At 61.6% G+C, this 15,916-nt stretch overlaps 1 protein-coding gene across 1 annotated transcript in view; it reads right to left on the minus strand.

Annotated features, from left to right (window-relative positions):
• LOC149852907 (BOLA class I histocompatibility antigen, alpha chain BL3-7-like) overlaps nt 1-15,916 on the minus strand; it is a 622,447-nt gene that overhangs the window by 594,362 nt on the left and 12,169 nt on the right. Inside the window, exons 4-6 of the mRNA XM_090028438.1 lie at nt 6,175-6,447; nt 5,413-5,694; nt 5,132-5,221 (exon numbers count right to left, since the gene is read on the minus strand). Of these exons, the coding sequence (XP_089884564.1) occupies nt 5,132-5,221; nt 5,413-5,694; nt 6,175-6,447 (645 nt within the window). The remainder of the gene's footprint in view (nt 1-5,131; nt 5,222-5,412; nt 5,695-6,174; nt 6,448-15,916) is intronic.

Raw genomic sequence — 15,916 nt, forward strand, 5'->3', positions numbered from 1 at the left:
TGGCAGCCAACCAGGGCTGGCCTCCACTGGCCCGGGTGAATGAGGTCACAGGGGCTATATAAGTTAGGTCGGGGGAGGAGGCGGTCACTTCGGCCATGAGGTGAGGCTGGAGCCATGACGGGAGGACTCAGAGGAACATAAACATCTGAAAGGGCCCTCTCCCCCAAAAACTCATGAACCAGGAACAGCCGGATGCTAGAAAGGATCTCACCGGCCTCTGGATGAAGCCTGTGAGTAAGCTACTCGAGATCTGATAGATATCTAGCTGGCAGTAACTCAGATGCGTGATCAAAAGGCTACTCTTGGACATGAAGTGGGATGGGACAAGGCTGCAGTTCCTCTTAGATGGAGACCTCATGGTCACCAGCACATGGCAGGATGGGAAACCTACCTATGAGGGCTGTGTATATGAGGCCGTGAGATGACAAATGTCTGATCTGGTGTGGCTAGGGTTGCCACCTCTTACACCAGGGGTGCACAACTCAAGTATCTACCTGGGCTAGAGGGGATGTTGGCCAAAGCTAGGAGGGCTGAACCCAGTGCCACGCACACCAAATTATTAACCTAATGCACGGTGTAGCAGAGCATCCTGCAATGGGGAACCTGTCCCATGGACACGTCCCTCTGCCCAGTGTGGACTCTCTGGAGGTTCTGCCTGCTCAGACATTGGGGCCGGGTTTCCTTGTCAAATGATATGATATCTTCTAGAAGGGTTGATATTTATTTTTACATTTTGAAGCAGGTCATCGAGGAATTGGCAGCCTCACCGCTCCCCTTCAGTATGCAACTGGATGAAACTACAGACATCTCTCAATGTAGCCAGCGCTTTGTTTTTGTTCGCTATGTGCATGCTGACGCCATCAAAGAAGAATTCTTATTTTGTGAGTCCCTTTTGGAAACTACAAAGGCCGTCAACATTTTGGAAATGGTAAAAAGTTTTTTGCCAAACAAAACTTTGAGTGGAAAGAAAACTTCATACTCTTTGCACAGATGGAGCTCCGGCGATGCTTGGTAATACATCTGGTTTTGCTACTTCAGTGAAAAAGGAAGCTCCTCACGTCGTTGTCACTCATTGCTTTTTACACAGACATGCACTGGCAACAAAGACTCTTCCAACAACCCTGAAAGAAGTTTTGTCAACAGCCATAAAGGTCCTCAACTTTATCAGAAGCAGGTCTCTGAATTGTCGCATTTTTAAAAGATTTTGTCAAGAAATGGGAGCAGAATATGAAGTGCTTGTCTACCACACAGAAGTTCGGTGGCTTTCAAGAGGACAAGTCTAGAAGCACTTGTTTGAACTAAGGGCAGAAGTTTCAGTTTTTCCGAAAGAAAAAGAAAACTCGCTCTGGGAACACTTTGAAAGAAAGGATTTTATCCATGAGTTGGCTTACCTGGCAGATATTTTTAACCATATGAATGAGATAAATCTTTCAATTCAAGGTCCTGAAGTCACCATTATGGATGCTACTGAAAAATTACAAGCTTTCTTGGCTAACCTGCAGATATGGAAGAAGAGAGTAGAGGCCAACATCCTTGCAAACTTTCAAATGCTGGAGGAAGTGCTTCACCAAGATGGAGGTGAGTGTCCAGGAGTTACCCGGACTAGGGAACCCCATGAGGCTCCTTTGGCCCGGGCGCAGGGGGCGGAGCAACCAGTCACCCGCTCCATGTACCCGTTTGAGGCGGGAAGGTTGAAAGAGAGCCAGGGATCCGACCCGAGGCAGCGAGCAGCGGGACCGGAAGTGTCGGGGCAGATCCACGCCGCCCAGTGCAGAGCCGCGGAGCCTGAGCTGCCAGCGTGGACCCCAGGCACCGGTAAGGAAGCGGAAGGGCGGATCCACTCCACCCAGCGCAGAGCTGCAGAGCCTGAGCTGCTGGCACGGATCCCAGCCGCCGGCAAGAGAGTGGAGGGGCGGATCCACTCCGCCCAGCGTGGAGCAGCAGAACCTGAGCTGCCAGCGTGGACCCCAGTCACCGGTAAGGGAGCGGAGGGGCGGATCCACTCCGCCCAGCGCAGACCCGTGGAGCCTGAGCTGCTGGCGCGGATCCGAGCCGCCAGCAAGAGAGCGGAGGGGCGGATCCACTCCACCCAGCGCAGAGCCTGAGCTGCTGGCGCGGATCCCAGCCGCCGGCAAGAGAGCGGAGGGGTGGATCCACTCCACCCAGTGCGGAGCTGCAGAGCCTGAGCTGCTGGCACGGACCCCAGCAGCCGGCAAGGGGGCAGAGAAGCAGATACGCACCACCCGGCAGGGAGCCCGGACGTTCTGGTGCAGCGAGCAGGGACGCCCAGTGAGAAAGCGGGGATCCGGCAGTGAGTCAGGCAAAGGGGGCGCACAGGAACCGCAGGATCCGGTGGGCAGAGGGCGGAACGGAACCCTGGGGCCTGCCGAGGCGGATGGACTCCAGGCGGTGACCCCACTATAAAGAGCACAGGGGAGGAAACGGCCGGAACCTCCTAGACTGAGATCCGAGGCAGCGGGAGTCTCGCCCCGCAACACCTCTGGTGAGGGAGGACTGAGATTTGCTTAGGGGAGCGATAAGGATGCTCATCCCAGAGGACCGGGCGAGGGTGTAGGGGAGGAGGAGCCCTCAGAAGTGCCACGGACCACCAGTTTCAATTGCGGACACTCTTGCACACGCCGCACAGAAAAATCCAACTGAACCAAGAAATAACATCAAAGTCATGGCAGGCGAGCGCAGCGGGCGCGGAGAGACCAGAGGAGGGGCTGGTGATAGGAAGAATGGACACTGGGACCAAGCCGCCAGGTGAGCGATAGGCTCGTTCACAGTGAGATACAAAATTCTCTGTCACTTTCTTTGAAAAGAGAAATCTGCGAACACCTGGAAACATGTCAGCACTCTTTCAGAAGTTATTTCTATCTTGATGGCATGAAACTTGATCCATGGATCGGCAGTCCTTTTCTCTCTGATATAAACTGTATCAAAGATGTTGACCTAGCCAAAGATGAACTCATTGATCTTAGGACAAAAAACTTACTATAATTGGAGTTTAACTCAAAAAGCCTTGGAGAATTCTGGTGTTCCTTGAGAGAAGCAGATCCGGGCCTTGTAAAGCGAGCTATGGAAGCTTTAATTCCATTTGCAACAATATATCTTTGCGAATCAGGATTTTCAACCCTTGTAACCATCAAAACAAAAAATTGAAATCGATTGGATGTCCAACATGACATGCATGTTGCCCTGTCAAAGACCACCCCACAGTTTAATGTTCTTATTCAAGCTAAGCAACCACAGCCTTCACACTGATACGTCTTTAAAAATAAAATTTAACTTTAACTTGCCTATATTTTAAATGTACTGTCTTGTTATTTAATGTGTTAATAAAGAAGCTCATATATTACTATATCACCAATTTGTTTTTTTAATATTTTGATAACTGTATTTCAATATAATTGGTTTCCTTTGTAATCCTATATATTTTACTTGTGACATGGGTGCTTGTGCAACTGACTGTCTCTGTTTTGGAGCAGAAGCAGTTCCTGCCTCTGTATTGATTCTTTCCTCTCCTTCCTCTGTGGTTTTGTAGGTGTTAATCCTTGCTCATTAACTCCTTATCCTCGCCAGCTACTGTGTATTGAGCTGGTCCCTGAGTGAATCATGATTTCCCCAACAGGGGGTGACCCAGGGCTCCCAGGGCTGGTTGGATAGAGGCAGCATCTCCTTTGGGGGATCCTCAAGTCAGAGCCCCCCACACTGACCTTTGACGCAGGTGTCCAGAGCCATGGTTGCTCCCTGTATGGGGAGAAAGGACAGGTGTTAGCCACATGGGAGCCCTCCAGCCCTGCAAGATGCCCCACCCCGCAGTGCCCCTGTACCCTGGGCACAGGAGAACGAGGCGGGTGCAAGCTGCTCCCCGTGCAGCCGGGGAGCCCTTTGCACTTCTGCCCTGCAGGGACAGCGACTAGGTCCCAACAGGCAGAGACTGGCCGGGTCACAGGGCTGGTAACTGTACCCCTGGGGTGACCCTTGCCCCAGGGCTTGCACAGAGAGGGGTGGGATTGCCAGGAGCCCTGTGGCCCCACATGGAGCTGCAGCTGCCGGCTGCACAGGGGGGAGGGCGAGACCTGACCCCCGCCCAGGGAACAGCACTGCCCCAGGCCACAGCAGACAGGCAGGGGGTGAGGTAGGTCCTGCCTGGCCAGGGACCTACCTTAGGTCAGGCTAAGAGCTCCCGGCCAGGCCAGTTCTGTCACCCAGGCACGGGGGGGGGACAGTCCCTCCCCGCAGCCCCTCTGTCCCCCTGCCCCCCACCAGACAGACCCACAACAGGGCTGTCCTGCCCCCACAGTGACCTCCCTTGCGGCAAAGCTACGGGCTAGTTCCCCATTCTCTGCCCCCAGCAGCCCCCCCACCCCCGGTTGGTCCCGCACGCTGGCACTCACCGGAGCTGTTGGAGCCATTGTGACCTGAGGGGGAAGGACGAGGGGTTAGAGCCCCCCAAGCACAGGGAGCGGCTCCCCCAGCCCCCCCCAGGCCCTGCCGGCAGGGACACCCAGATGCCACGGTGGCAGGTGCCCTTGCGCCCCCTCCCCACCCCCACCCGCGCCGCAGTGAGGCCTGTGGCTCTGCCCCCGCCCCCCGCAGGGTCAAACAGGGCTGGGACAGGCTGTGCCCACAGGGCTGCCCCGCAGAGTGGATGACAAGGAGGAGGAGGATGGGCTTTGCACTTACTGGCGGGTGCTTAGTATCCTGCTGCCTGTCGCCCTGCAGAGAGAAGGCAGAAGTCAGCGACTGCGGGTGCTGCACGACCAGACAGGGACCTGACCTGGGGCCACAGCCCAGCAAGGAGCTGCCTTCCCACCACAAAGCCAAGGGCTCACACTGGGATATGGGTCCCAGGACCCCCCACCGGGGGAGGGGGGGGGCTGTGGGGCACAGATCACACAGAGCACAAAAGCAGCCCTCAGGGGCCCTCGGCAAGGCAGCCGCACAGCCCTGGGGCTGGGGCCTGGCTGCTGCCGCCCCAGGGCACGCGGACCTGGGAGCCCAGGGCAGCCGGAGACCCACCATCCCCCGCCAGGTCCCAGACGTGGCAGTGATGACCCCCGCTAGCCCCGCACTCCCCAGGGCCCAGGTACAGACCGGCGCCTAGGGCTTCCCCAGCACTTACTGCGGAGGCCGACCGCTGCGCCTGCCGCGGCACAGACCAGCACGACGGCGAGAACGACGCCCACGATCAGCATCAGGTTGGACTCAGGCTCTGAAGACGGAGGGGCCCGTGAGCAAGGGGAAACCTCAGACCAGCCCCACCACTACAGGCCCGAGGTGCCCCCTCCCCACTGATGTCCCAAGTCTCCTCCGACGCACGCCCCCATCCTGCCCCCTCACCAGGGTCAGTCAGCCCGTCCCTCCACTAGCACCCAGGGTCCCCTCCAGGAGCGGGGCACTCACTCTTGTCCCAGGCCACTCGCAGGTCTGCACCCAGGCTCGCGTGCTCCACACAGCAGGTGTACGTGTGGCTGCTGCTGGGGTCGATCTCGATGGTGGCCCAGGTCTGGTAGGTCCCGTCTCTGCTGGGAACAACCCCTGAGAGGCTCGTATCCTGGGGCTGCGGCTCCCCGTTCTTCAGCCAGACGACAGCCACCTCCTTGGGGTAGAAGCCGTGGACCCGGCAGGACAGGGTGGCGAGTCCATCTCGGGATGACCTGTCACTCACCTGAGCCATGGGAGGCTCTGGGAGGGACAACACACCCATTAGAGCGACCTCCCCGCTGGACCCTTGGGCCCCAGATCCCTGCCAGGAGACCAGGCCGGGTCCCTGCACTGGACCGTACGAAGCTGCCTCCATCGGCCATTTCAGGCAGGAGCAGATGGGATTGGGGCAGGAGCACAGGGGGCAGGAGATACGGCTGCACTGGGCTCAGGGTGCAGGAACGGGGTCAGATACAGCTCACCTCTGGGTCAGAGACACGCGACTGGGGCACAGACACCCCAGAGGCTCTGCCCAGCTGGGGGGCCTGACCAGAGCGGGGACAGGGCACGCTGCGTCTTACAGCAATGCTGGGGTCTCAGCCTGTGGCAGCACCGAGACAGCACTCACCACCCTGCAGACGGGAACTGGGTAGGTGTAGCCCGGGGGAGGGGGCGCACGCTGCCTAGGGGGAGAGGGTGCCTGGTCAGTGCTGCTGTTAGCGAGGAGACACCGGGACTCACTGCTCTGCAGCGCTGCCTTCCCGTGCTCCAGGTATTTCCGCAGCCACTCGATGCAGGTCCCCTCCAGGTAGGCTCTCGCTTGCTGAAGACCGGCCGCATTCGCGTTCCATGTGCGCTGGGTGATCTGGGCCTGTGGTGCGACTGCCACCCAGGTGTGCGTGCTCGGGTCATAGCTGATGAAGTCTTCTCCATCATATGCATCCTGATAATAGCCTCGAATGCTGTTGTCTCTGCCAAGCTCACAGCCATACATGAGCTGGAGAGTGTGAGACCCTGAAACAGACAGATCCAGGCCTGGGTCAGGGTCACAGCCCCAGGGAGTAGGAGCCACCACGGGCTGCCAGGCTGGGCAGGGGCGCAGCTGACCTTGGGGGTGGGGAGGGGGAGGAGAAGCACTTCACAGCTCATGGGCTCTGTTCATGGAGAACAAGGCCAAAGGGACCACAACACACCCAGAACGTGCAGGAGCCCAGGGCTCGGCAGGAGCATGGGACCGGACCCTGGAAGGGAGGGGGCAAGGCTGGCAGGGGCAGGGCCAGTGGGACATCGGGGGGACAAGTGCAGGCTGGAAAGCAGGGCAGCGCTTGTCCCTGGGGGAGCTCGGGGCTGGACAGCCTCCCCGCGGGGCAGCAGGGGTGGCAGGAGCGGAGCCTGATGCTGCAGCTGCCCAGAGAGCAGGAACTGGCTCTGGCCCAGAGGTGCCCCCCAGGGCTGTGCCCCTTCACCCCAACCCCTGACCCTGGAGCTGTCAGGGCGGCAATTCATCCTGGCCCAGGGGACCTCGTGGCTGTGCAAGGTCCAGGCAACTCCTGTCCCCATTTCAACAGGGACTGCAGCTGGACCGGGACCCAGTCTGTGCTGGGGGTGCTCAGAGCTGCTGTCTCTGAATGGGGCGTCCTCTGGGACTCGTGGGAGGGGCGCTTCTCCCCACGTGGCCCTGCGAACTCCCGGGGGCTCAGTGAGGGCAGGGCAGTTGCTGTGTCCCTGGCCATCTTGTACAGGGGAGGGGAAGAGACCTGCGGGAAGACCAGGGAAAGGCCGAGTTGCACCTTCCAAGCCTGCAGGAACAGGACGTCTCCCCGACCGACCCCAGATGCCTGCAGCTACCTCCTGAGCCCTGTCCTGCTAGCCCCAGGGGCTTCCTCTCTCTCAGACAGTCTCAACTGACTGTCCCGTCTTATGTTTTACAGGATCACCGGCCCCTCTCTTTGCTGTCCAAGTTGCATCATGTAAAAGCAAAGGCAGCACCCTGCCAGCCTGTGATCAATCCCACCGGTCTCTGTAGCCTCTGCAGATATCCCCATCATAAGGCAGTAAGCTCGGATGTTACCCCTACAGGGCTCAAACCCCCTTTTACAAGCTGACGGTGGCCACGGTCCTGCAGCCGTGCCGCTGTCCAGCCGTTCTCGCCTGCGTTTGGCGTCTCCCCGCGAGGTCCGGACCCAGACCGCCTCTGTTGGGGTGGCATCCTGCACCCGGAGCCTCACCCCTTACTCGCCGCCCACCCGCCCTGGAGGACCTCCTTTTCAGTCTCTTGCTGGTCACTGAGTCTCCCACCCACGGCGCCCCGACGTACACGACAGGATTTCTCTGCGCCACTTCCCTGGGCTCGGTTGCTCCAACGCCTGCCCGTGCCTCCACGCCGCACCGGGTAAGTTCGCCCCTGGTTTCTGCCCCTTTCCAGGGGAACCTTTAATGAGCTCAGCCTGCTCTAGGAGGACCGGGGTCCATCTTTGTGCTCTGGACATTACCATCCTCTTCAAGTCCGCACTCCCCTTCTGCCAGGCAGCCCACTGGGGGCCGAGTCCCCAGCTCGTACGTCTTGCCCCCTTCCTGCTGTCTTAAGCTCCTTGGGGAAGATGAGCGTAGCACGGTTGGGTTTCAACTCCCTGTAACAGCCAGGCTTCATCCATCGGTTCCCGAACAACCCCCTGATGGACACAGGGGCGGTGAGGTGGGGGTGGCACAGGGGAGGTCACAGCAGCCTTGCCCTGCCTGCCAGGCACAGTCCCCGGTCACCGTGCAGCCCCTGGCTCCTGCCACACACCAGAGCACCAAGATGTCGCTGGGCACACACATGCTGCCGGGAAGACCTCTGGGCCGGGCCCGGGCCGAGGCGTGCCCTGCGGTAGCGTATGGAGAGTCCCTTCGAGCACCCACCCAGGTCGATGCTGCCTGGGCCAGGCAAGGGTACACGGCAGGACCTCTTGGAGACACTAACAGCCTCAGGGATCCCCCCAGGTTTGTGGCTGCCCCTCTGTCAGGTCCTCGAACCAGGATCTGCCCCGGTCATGCAGCAGTGTCCTCTTGCTGCCCTGCCTCCAGCAGGACACGGGAGCGGGGCTCAGGCTGGGCCCATGATATGGCCCCGGTGCTCGGCTCTGGGCTCTCCGGCCCCTCCACCATCCCGGCAGGTCACAGCGAGGAAGAGGAGCTCCGGGCCGGTCCGGGTGGAGCCGACCCCCACGCAGCACTGCTCCCCGAGCCGGCTCCTGGCAGCACGAGCTTGACCTCGCACAGGCAGCGCGGCACCAGGCACCTCTGCTCTCCCCGTCCACGGGTCCTTGCTCCCAGGAGCCGCCGGTCCCTGCCGCCCCCACGCCTAGGCAGGCACTGGGGGCTTCTGCAGCTCCCGACTCATGCCTCCTCCTCCAGGACGTGCAGGGGTGGGGTAGGAGCCCCTGTCAGGCTCCAGAGAGCTGTGCCCAACTCCCCTAGGTGCTGGCACCTTCACAGGGGCCCTGCCCCCCTGCCAGACCGGGCTGGAAGGACAGCGGGCAGCCTGGTGCCCCCCCCAGTTCCCCCCCCAACCCCGCCCTGGGCGCTGGCCCCCGCTGGTGTGGCACCGGGACCTCCCACAGCAAACCTCGGGGTCCCAACTGAGGGGGGCTGCCCCCAGGGCCCGGCTCTCTGAACCCAGCACAGAGCCCCTGGCGAGGCCAGCCCCTTGGGAGGGGATGGGCCCAGGCTGCGGAGGAGCAGTGCCCACCAGAGCCGGGCCCTGGGGCTCAGCTCTGCCCACCCTGCGCTCAGACCCAGCGGGGGGCTGGGAGGCCCCTGGGGAGGGCCAGTCCAGGACAGTGGGAACCCCGGGCCCAGGGCTGGAGCAGCCCCACGGTGGAGGCTGGGCGCACGCCGCCCAAGGCAGCTCCTGCCCCAGCAAGACGCTGGTGGAGGAAGTCAGGACGGGCAGTGCCCCCAGCCCCGAGCTGCGCCTGCAGCCCCTGCGGCGGGGCCTGGCCACGACTGCCTCTGTGGGGGAGCAGCATGACGGGCCGCCTGCCCCGGTGCCAGCCGCGTGCCTGTGTCCCTGCCCTAGGGCAGCCGGGGCCCCTCCCAATTCGCGCAGGGGCTCCTCCACGCCCCCTGCCTCCTCCTGACACGAGGCTGCTCTGGATGTGGCCCTGCCGCCCCAGCCTGGTCCCTGCCCCATGGGCGCTGCCAAGACACATCCAGGCCAAGACCCCCACAGGGTCCGACCGATGGGACAGGGCAGGCAGTGCGGCCTGAGCACCTCCGCCCAGCCATGCGGGAAACTGGGAGGGCGCGGGCACCGAGGGGTCCCAGCGGGAGAGCCAGCCTCACACGAGCCGCAGGCCGCGCCCAGGGGAGCTGGGCCACAGGCACGGGGAGACTGACACGGGGGGCTCAGGAGCCTGGAGGGCAGCCCCACTGCGGTGCTTGCCCATGGCAGGAACAGCCCTGCTGGCCTGAGGTCCCTGGGGCGCGGCGCAGGGGGTGGGGGCAGGGATGGGTCTGATCCTGAGGCGCGGGGGACAAGCCTGCCCCAGCAGCCAGCTGCCCTCAGGGTGCTGCTCTGCAGGGCCTTCCCCACCGCCTCGGCCCCTCCTCGCCCGCGCTACCCCCAGCCACGGCCCACACACCAGCAGTGGCGCAGCGCAGGCCGGCCAGGCCCCAGCAGTCAGGGCAGGCAGACCTGCCCGCAGGCCCCTCTCCCTGCCCCGCACAGCCAGTGGGTGCAAGCATCCGGCTCCCTTCGCCCGCCTTCCCACGGGGAGCGTGTCACGGGAGACGAGCCCACCCAGCAGGGACGCCGGGCGCTGCTCCCGCGGAGACAGGGCGTGCGCTGCCCCAGGTCCAGGCTGCAGACGGGCTGGGCGGGCGCCTGGGTCTGACCAGCACTGCGCGCACGACCGGGCTGCGCCAGGGCAGAGCTGCCACCGGACTACAGGTCACGGAGGGGCCTGGGGCCCCGCCTGCAGCACTGGGGCCAGGCCCTGCCCCTCACACGGGTGCCCCAGCCCCAGCCCTGCTGTGGAGGGAGGTCCTGCGGGGACTCGCCCTTTGGGAGCAGGCTCCACCCAGAACAGCAGGCCTCAAAGAGGAGCCAGAGTGGGACGGGCTGTGCACGTGTAAGTGGGAGCAAGAGGTTAGGGGTGAGACGCTGCAGGCCCTGCCAGGGTGAACATGGCCAGCGCGGTGCAGAGCCTCAGGCCGCGGCCATGTCCCCAGCACAGGACCCCCCAGCACACAGGGACAGGAGGCGCCTCTTGCACCGCAGCACAGGGCCAAACTGACCGTGGAGGAGCCAACAGGAGTGGCGTAGACAGGAGCACGTCCGACCAGCCAGGGAACTGTGCCGCACCACGGGGGGTCGGACCACGCGTGCGATGAGCAGGAAAGACTCGGCCCTTCAGGGGCTGCCTGGTCTCTTCTGTCCCAGAGCCAGGGATCCAGTAGCCCTGGGGGTGTCACAGCAGGGAGCCTTCCCAGATATGTCAGGCAGAACATCACACAAGCAGAAATGCATCCCTGCCACAGGGAGACCCCACGCGGGAAACCCTCCTCACGCCGGGGTCCAGAGGTGCAGCCTGTGGCACCGGGAGCAGGTGCGAGGGGCGGATGAGCGGATGTTGTCCCACGATGCTTGGGACCTCAGCCCTGGGGGCTGCCGCCCGCACCCAGGCTTTGGCACCAGCTGCTGCAGACTCCCACCCGCAGGCTGCGCGGAGGCACCGGCTCGGCCTTTTCGACGGAGCAGAGCTCGATGCTTTCCTTCCCATGCCGGAGAGCAGAGCAGAGATGGAGCCTCGGATCAATGACACACGCGTGACATCAACGTCCTGTGGGCTCAACACCCAGCACAGCCCGGCGCTGCCCTCCAGGAAGAGAAGAGGGGAGGGGGGACTCCGACAGTCCTGGACACCGTTCCCACACAAGCCCAGGAGCCATTTTCCTATGAGGGGATAAGCAGGAAAGAGGCTTGACTGACGCCGGCTGCAGCACCTCTGGCGAGGGTCCCACTGCAGGGGGAAACCCTGGCCACCACCGAAGGGGCCCGAAGGCCACCAAGCCGGGTTCAGGACCACAGTGCGGCACAAGGCAACGCAAGGGGAGCTGCCAGAGCCGCCAGCCTGCAGCCAGAGGGGATGTGCAATAGCCCAATGCACACACGGACGCGGCTGCCGACGCTGTCCCTGCAGGTGCCAAGCCCCAGCTCCGCCCAGCTTGCACCAACCCACAGTCTTCAGCACGGGACATGGAGCAAGGGAGCAGCTGCATCGCCACACTACACTGCGACCTGCCCCCAGGTCCTGGCGCTGGGAGAGCAGGCACAGGCCTTCCTGCCGGGAGCTCACGCCTGCCAGGGTCCCGCAAGGGCTCCAACCCTGGGCAGCACGGCTGAGGCCTCTGGTTGTGAGAGCAGCACCGTGGTCGAGGGAGGAAGAGGACGTCAGGTCAGACTGAGCCGTGCCGAGGAGATTGGGGTCTGTCCAGCGGGTACTCCTGTCATCTGCCCTGATGGGCTTCTGAGCCACACGACTGCTGTTTCCTCTTCCTCGAGTGCACAGAGCTGGGGGGCAGAAGGCTTTGCCCCACCCAGGCCAGCACAAGAGCCTCGGTCTGCAGGGACAGAGACACCGCCCAACCCAGGCGGCTGACACAGGACACGGTACTCACAGCGCACCCATCACGGTCAGGGCTTGGGAGCTGCTCTCCGAAATGGGGCTGAGGTCCACGAGGGACTGAACTGCCCTGAGCTGTGTCCATGTCCCACAGCACTGCCTGCCCTGCTCTGCCATGGCCCAGGTCCCTGTGCCTAGCCCCTTACCCACCCTGTGCCTGGTACCAGGTGCAAGCCCTGGTCCTCCAAGGGCTGCTGGACATGCGGGGGCTCCAGGGAGGCAGCAGGGCTCTCCCAGCATGCACCAGAGAGCAAGGCACAAAGGACAGCTGCAGTGCTGGAGGGACCAGGAGAGCCCAGGTGCTTGCAGGCCACAGCAGCATGTCCCACGGGGGGAGACAGATGTTAGTGAACAGCGGGGCCGTCCTGACCAAGACGACCTTGTCCTGCCTCTGGAGGTGCCGGGACAGGAGTCCAGTCCAGGCCCAAGGGGACTCCCGGCCGTGTGAAGTCCGGGAAGCCCCGACGCCCATTTCAGAGGGAACTGCGGCCAGCCCACGATCTGGTCTGTGCGGGAGGTGTTCGGAGGCGCCGTCTCTGAATGGGGCATCCTCAGAAAACAGTCAGCACTGCGTATGAAAACTGCAAAAGCTTCGATAGTGTCTCTTGCATAAAAATGCAGGGCAGTGGCTGGGGCAAGACTGGGTTGAGATAACAAGACTGCCACAAGAAAACCAAACTCCACTAATGGTTTGCAACCCATTAGGCATAAGAGCGGAGGGCTTGCGGTACCCAATGCCAGGCCTGTGTCACAAGCCTCCCCACCTCTTCCCTCAGCCCGCTACGCCGCCTGCATGAATCTGACGGGGACAGCTGGGGCCCCCGGCAGGGCTGGGGCAGGGGGCTGGGAATGTGGTGGGTACTGGAAGCATCAGGGGGCTGTGGGTCAGGAGTGAGGGGCACCAGTAGGGAAAGGGGCAGGGGGCTATGAGTCAGGAGTGAGGGCAGCATCATGCCCCGGGGGGCAGGATACTGATATTTGGTGAGTGAGGGGCACTGGCAGGGCTGGGGGCAGTGGGGTGGGAGTGAGGGGCTGCCAGGGCTTGAAGGCGTGGGGGACTGCGGGCAGGGAGTGCAGGGGGCACTGGCAGCACCAGAGAGTTGTGGGTCAGGAGTGAGGGGCACTAGCAAGAACGGGGGTGAGGGCCTGTTCATGGCGGGCAGACTGTGTGCGTCTGTGTGTCCATGTGCAGAGTCAGTGCACACCCATCAGCAAGTGTGTGTATGTGCGTGTGTCTGTGTCCACATGCAGAGTGAATGAGAGTAGCATGTGTACGGGTGGGTGGGGGTGTGTGCGTGCCGTAGCCAGAGAGGGGACAGGGAGAAGATGCGGCATGTGCCCCCCCACCCCCACCCTGGCAGAGATCCCCCAGCCTCCCCCACCATCACCAGGCAAAGAAGCCTGCCCCGCCCCCCCCCAACAGCCCAGCTCCCCGGGGGAGAGGCCACCTCCAACTCTGTGTTTGCCCAGGGCGCTGGTCCACATTAATCCCCCTCTGGGTGTGGGGCTCAACAGGGAGTGGGGGGTAGAAGTTGCGTACGGCGAGATGTGGAGCAGCAGCAGCAGCGCCAGACAGGGAGTGGTGGTGGTCACCGTGTGCAAGCCCCCCCCCATTCCCGGGGGGCAGCGGTGGTGCAGGGCGGGGGTAATGGTGCTCTATTGCCACCTACCCACCCCCCCTCATTCTGGATGGGTACTTGTCTAGTGAGCTAATAAGACCCACAACAACAGTCCTCAGCCTCCGGCACACCTGAGGAGTGACGGTTAGAAGTACTGGCAGAGACCCGGCACACTCGTGCATAAACGTAACAAGACTCGGAGGAAGCCAGACGGCGCAAGCAGCTTTCCATAGGAGAAACCTACAGACTCCATCGACACCTCAACGGAGCTACATGTCACTAGAGAAAACAAAAGAACTAAAATATCCACTTGAAAGCAAAGCCTAGAAGAGACAAGAAAAGCCAGGGTGCACTGAAAACACGAGTGCAAATCTATCCTGGTTAAATGCATCCCCCCTTTCCTATTTCCCCACAGCAAACTTCCCATACCCGTCTAAAGTTTATGCTAAATCAGTCTACAGGACTGCATCCAACCCCCGTCACACTTATTGTCCCCAGTGGCTTTTGATCCTTACCACCTCGTATCTGCATTGATTAATTAAGGTATATGCCTCAGAATAGGCAGTCAGTCTCTAAATGTTTATTGTGCTAAATCAGTGCATTTTCTCCTGAAACTCACACCTATTGTATCAAAAGACTGCACATTTCACAAATGCAAAGAGGAAACAATTGTAATATGTGAATTCTGGCCTTGCCTGCCACATTCGGACTCTGATTAACCAACGATCAAGAAGGAGTGCTTTGAAGCTATACAGTTAAAACAGTACGAGAGCAAGAGAGAGCCCCAGCAAGGCGTGGGCAGTCCAGACCAGAAGCCATCCTGCCGCCCAGCCGCCGGGTGACGGACCCAGGCTCGGAGGCTGTACAAGAACTGCTTCCTGCCCGCGCTGGGTCAAGACTCGGTGCAGCTAAGATAACACTAAGGACCAACAGCTTATTTTATACTGGGAAAGAGTCTTTTTTGTCATTTAGTTTTATACCTTGTTGGTAGTTATGAAAGCAAGCCTTTCTGCTATTCATTAAGCAAATGTTGTGTCAATTCATAAAGCCCTGGGTTAGAAATGTGGTTTCCACGTGCAACAGGCAGTCAGAGGGGGACACTTCTCCCCAGATGGCCAGCGGCCCCGGGATCACCCTGGGGGGTCCACGAGGGCAAAGCAGTCGCCCTGTCCCTGGTCATCCCGTGCAGGGGCGGGGAAGAGACCTGCAGCAGGCCCACGGAGGAGACGTGCGTGTCGCACTTCCCAAGGCTGCAGGACAAGACGAGCTGTCTCCCCTGCTGATCCCAGGTGCCTGCAGCTGCCTCCCGAGACCTCCCTGCTGCTCCGGGTTTCTTCTCCCGCAGGAAGAGCGATCCCAAGCCTCATCCCCTTCCTGGAGCACATCCCTCACCCAGCTGGGCAGGAAACGAAGGGGCCGGGCTGGCTGCATGGCCTCACTGTCCAAGGGCCCCTAGTTGGAGGGTCAGCCTGGAGGGGACAGGGCAGATCCCGGGCCACCTGCAGAGCCTGCGGGTGGGGAGGAGGTGCTGCTGGAAGAGCTGGTCCCTGCACACGGATCCATCCCAGCCTGCCCTGGGGCAGAGTTGCCCTCGCATCAGGGAGGGCAGCTGCCATGTGGAGGTCACTCCAGACCCAGTCCTCCAGCTCCAGGTCTCTTCCCCTGCAGTCGCTGGGAGCAGTTTGTCTGCTGAACCTGGTCAGGGCCCCCGCAAGTCCTGTGTGGGTTGGACCAAGCACCTGCCCACTGGCTGGGTCGGTGGGGCCAGGGCACTTCGCCTGGCCGGAGCTGGACACCGTAACAAGGGCAGAATCCGCCGGGGTCCTGGGCAGCCTGCCTGGCTCTTGCCTGTTGCGCCTCAATCAAATAAAAAAGTAGTAAGATGGAAAATATGGGGTAGGCTGCCTCATTTGGGACCCTGTAGCTGGGTGTAAATTCATAGGTCCAACCTGCACCTACACCGCGTCCATCTCCACTAACGGATCTTACTGTCGTGGGCAAGGTTCCCTCTAAGCTGCACGTGTGCACGGCTGCGCACGATTACAAATCTTGCCACGCACCAACTCTCTAATGCTGCGCGCCCGCCTGGGGAGGAGCTGGGTGCGAGCGCGGCGGAGGCACCGGGGCCGGCGTGGGACGCTCGGTGAAGGGAAGTTCCTCGTTCCCCGTGCAGGGCAGGCAGCAGCTCCTCGAGGC

This window comes from Crocodylus siamensis, chromosome 15, assembly GCF_052110815.1.
Source record: "Crocodylus siamensis isolate JL-2025a chromosome 15, ASM5211081v1, whole genome shotgun sequence".
Classification (NCBI taxonomy): domain Eukaryota; kingdom Metazoa; phylum Chordata; order Crocodylia; family Crocodylidae; genus Crocodylus; species Crocodylus siamensis.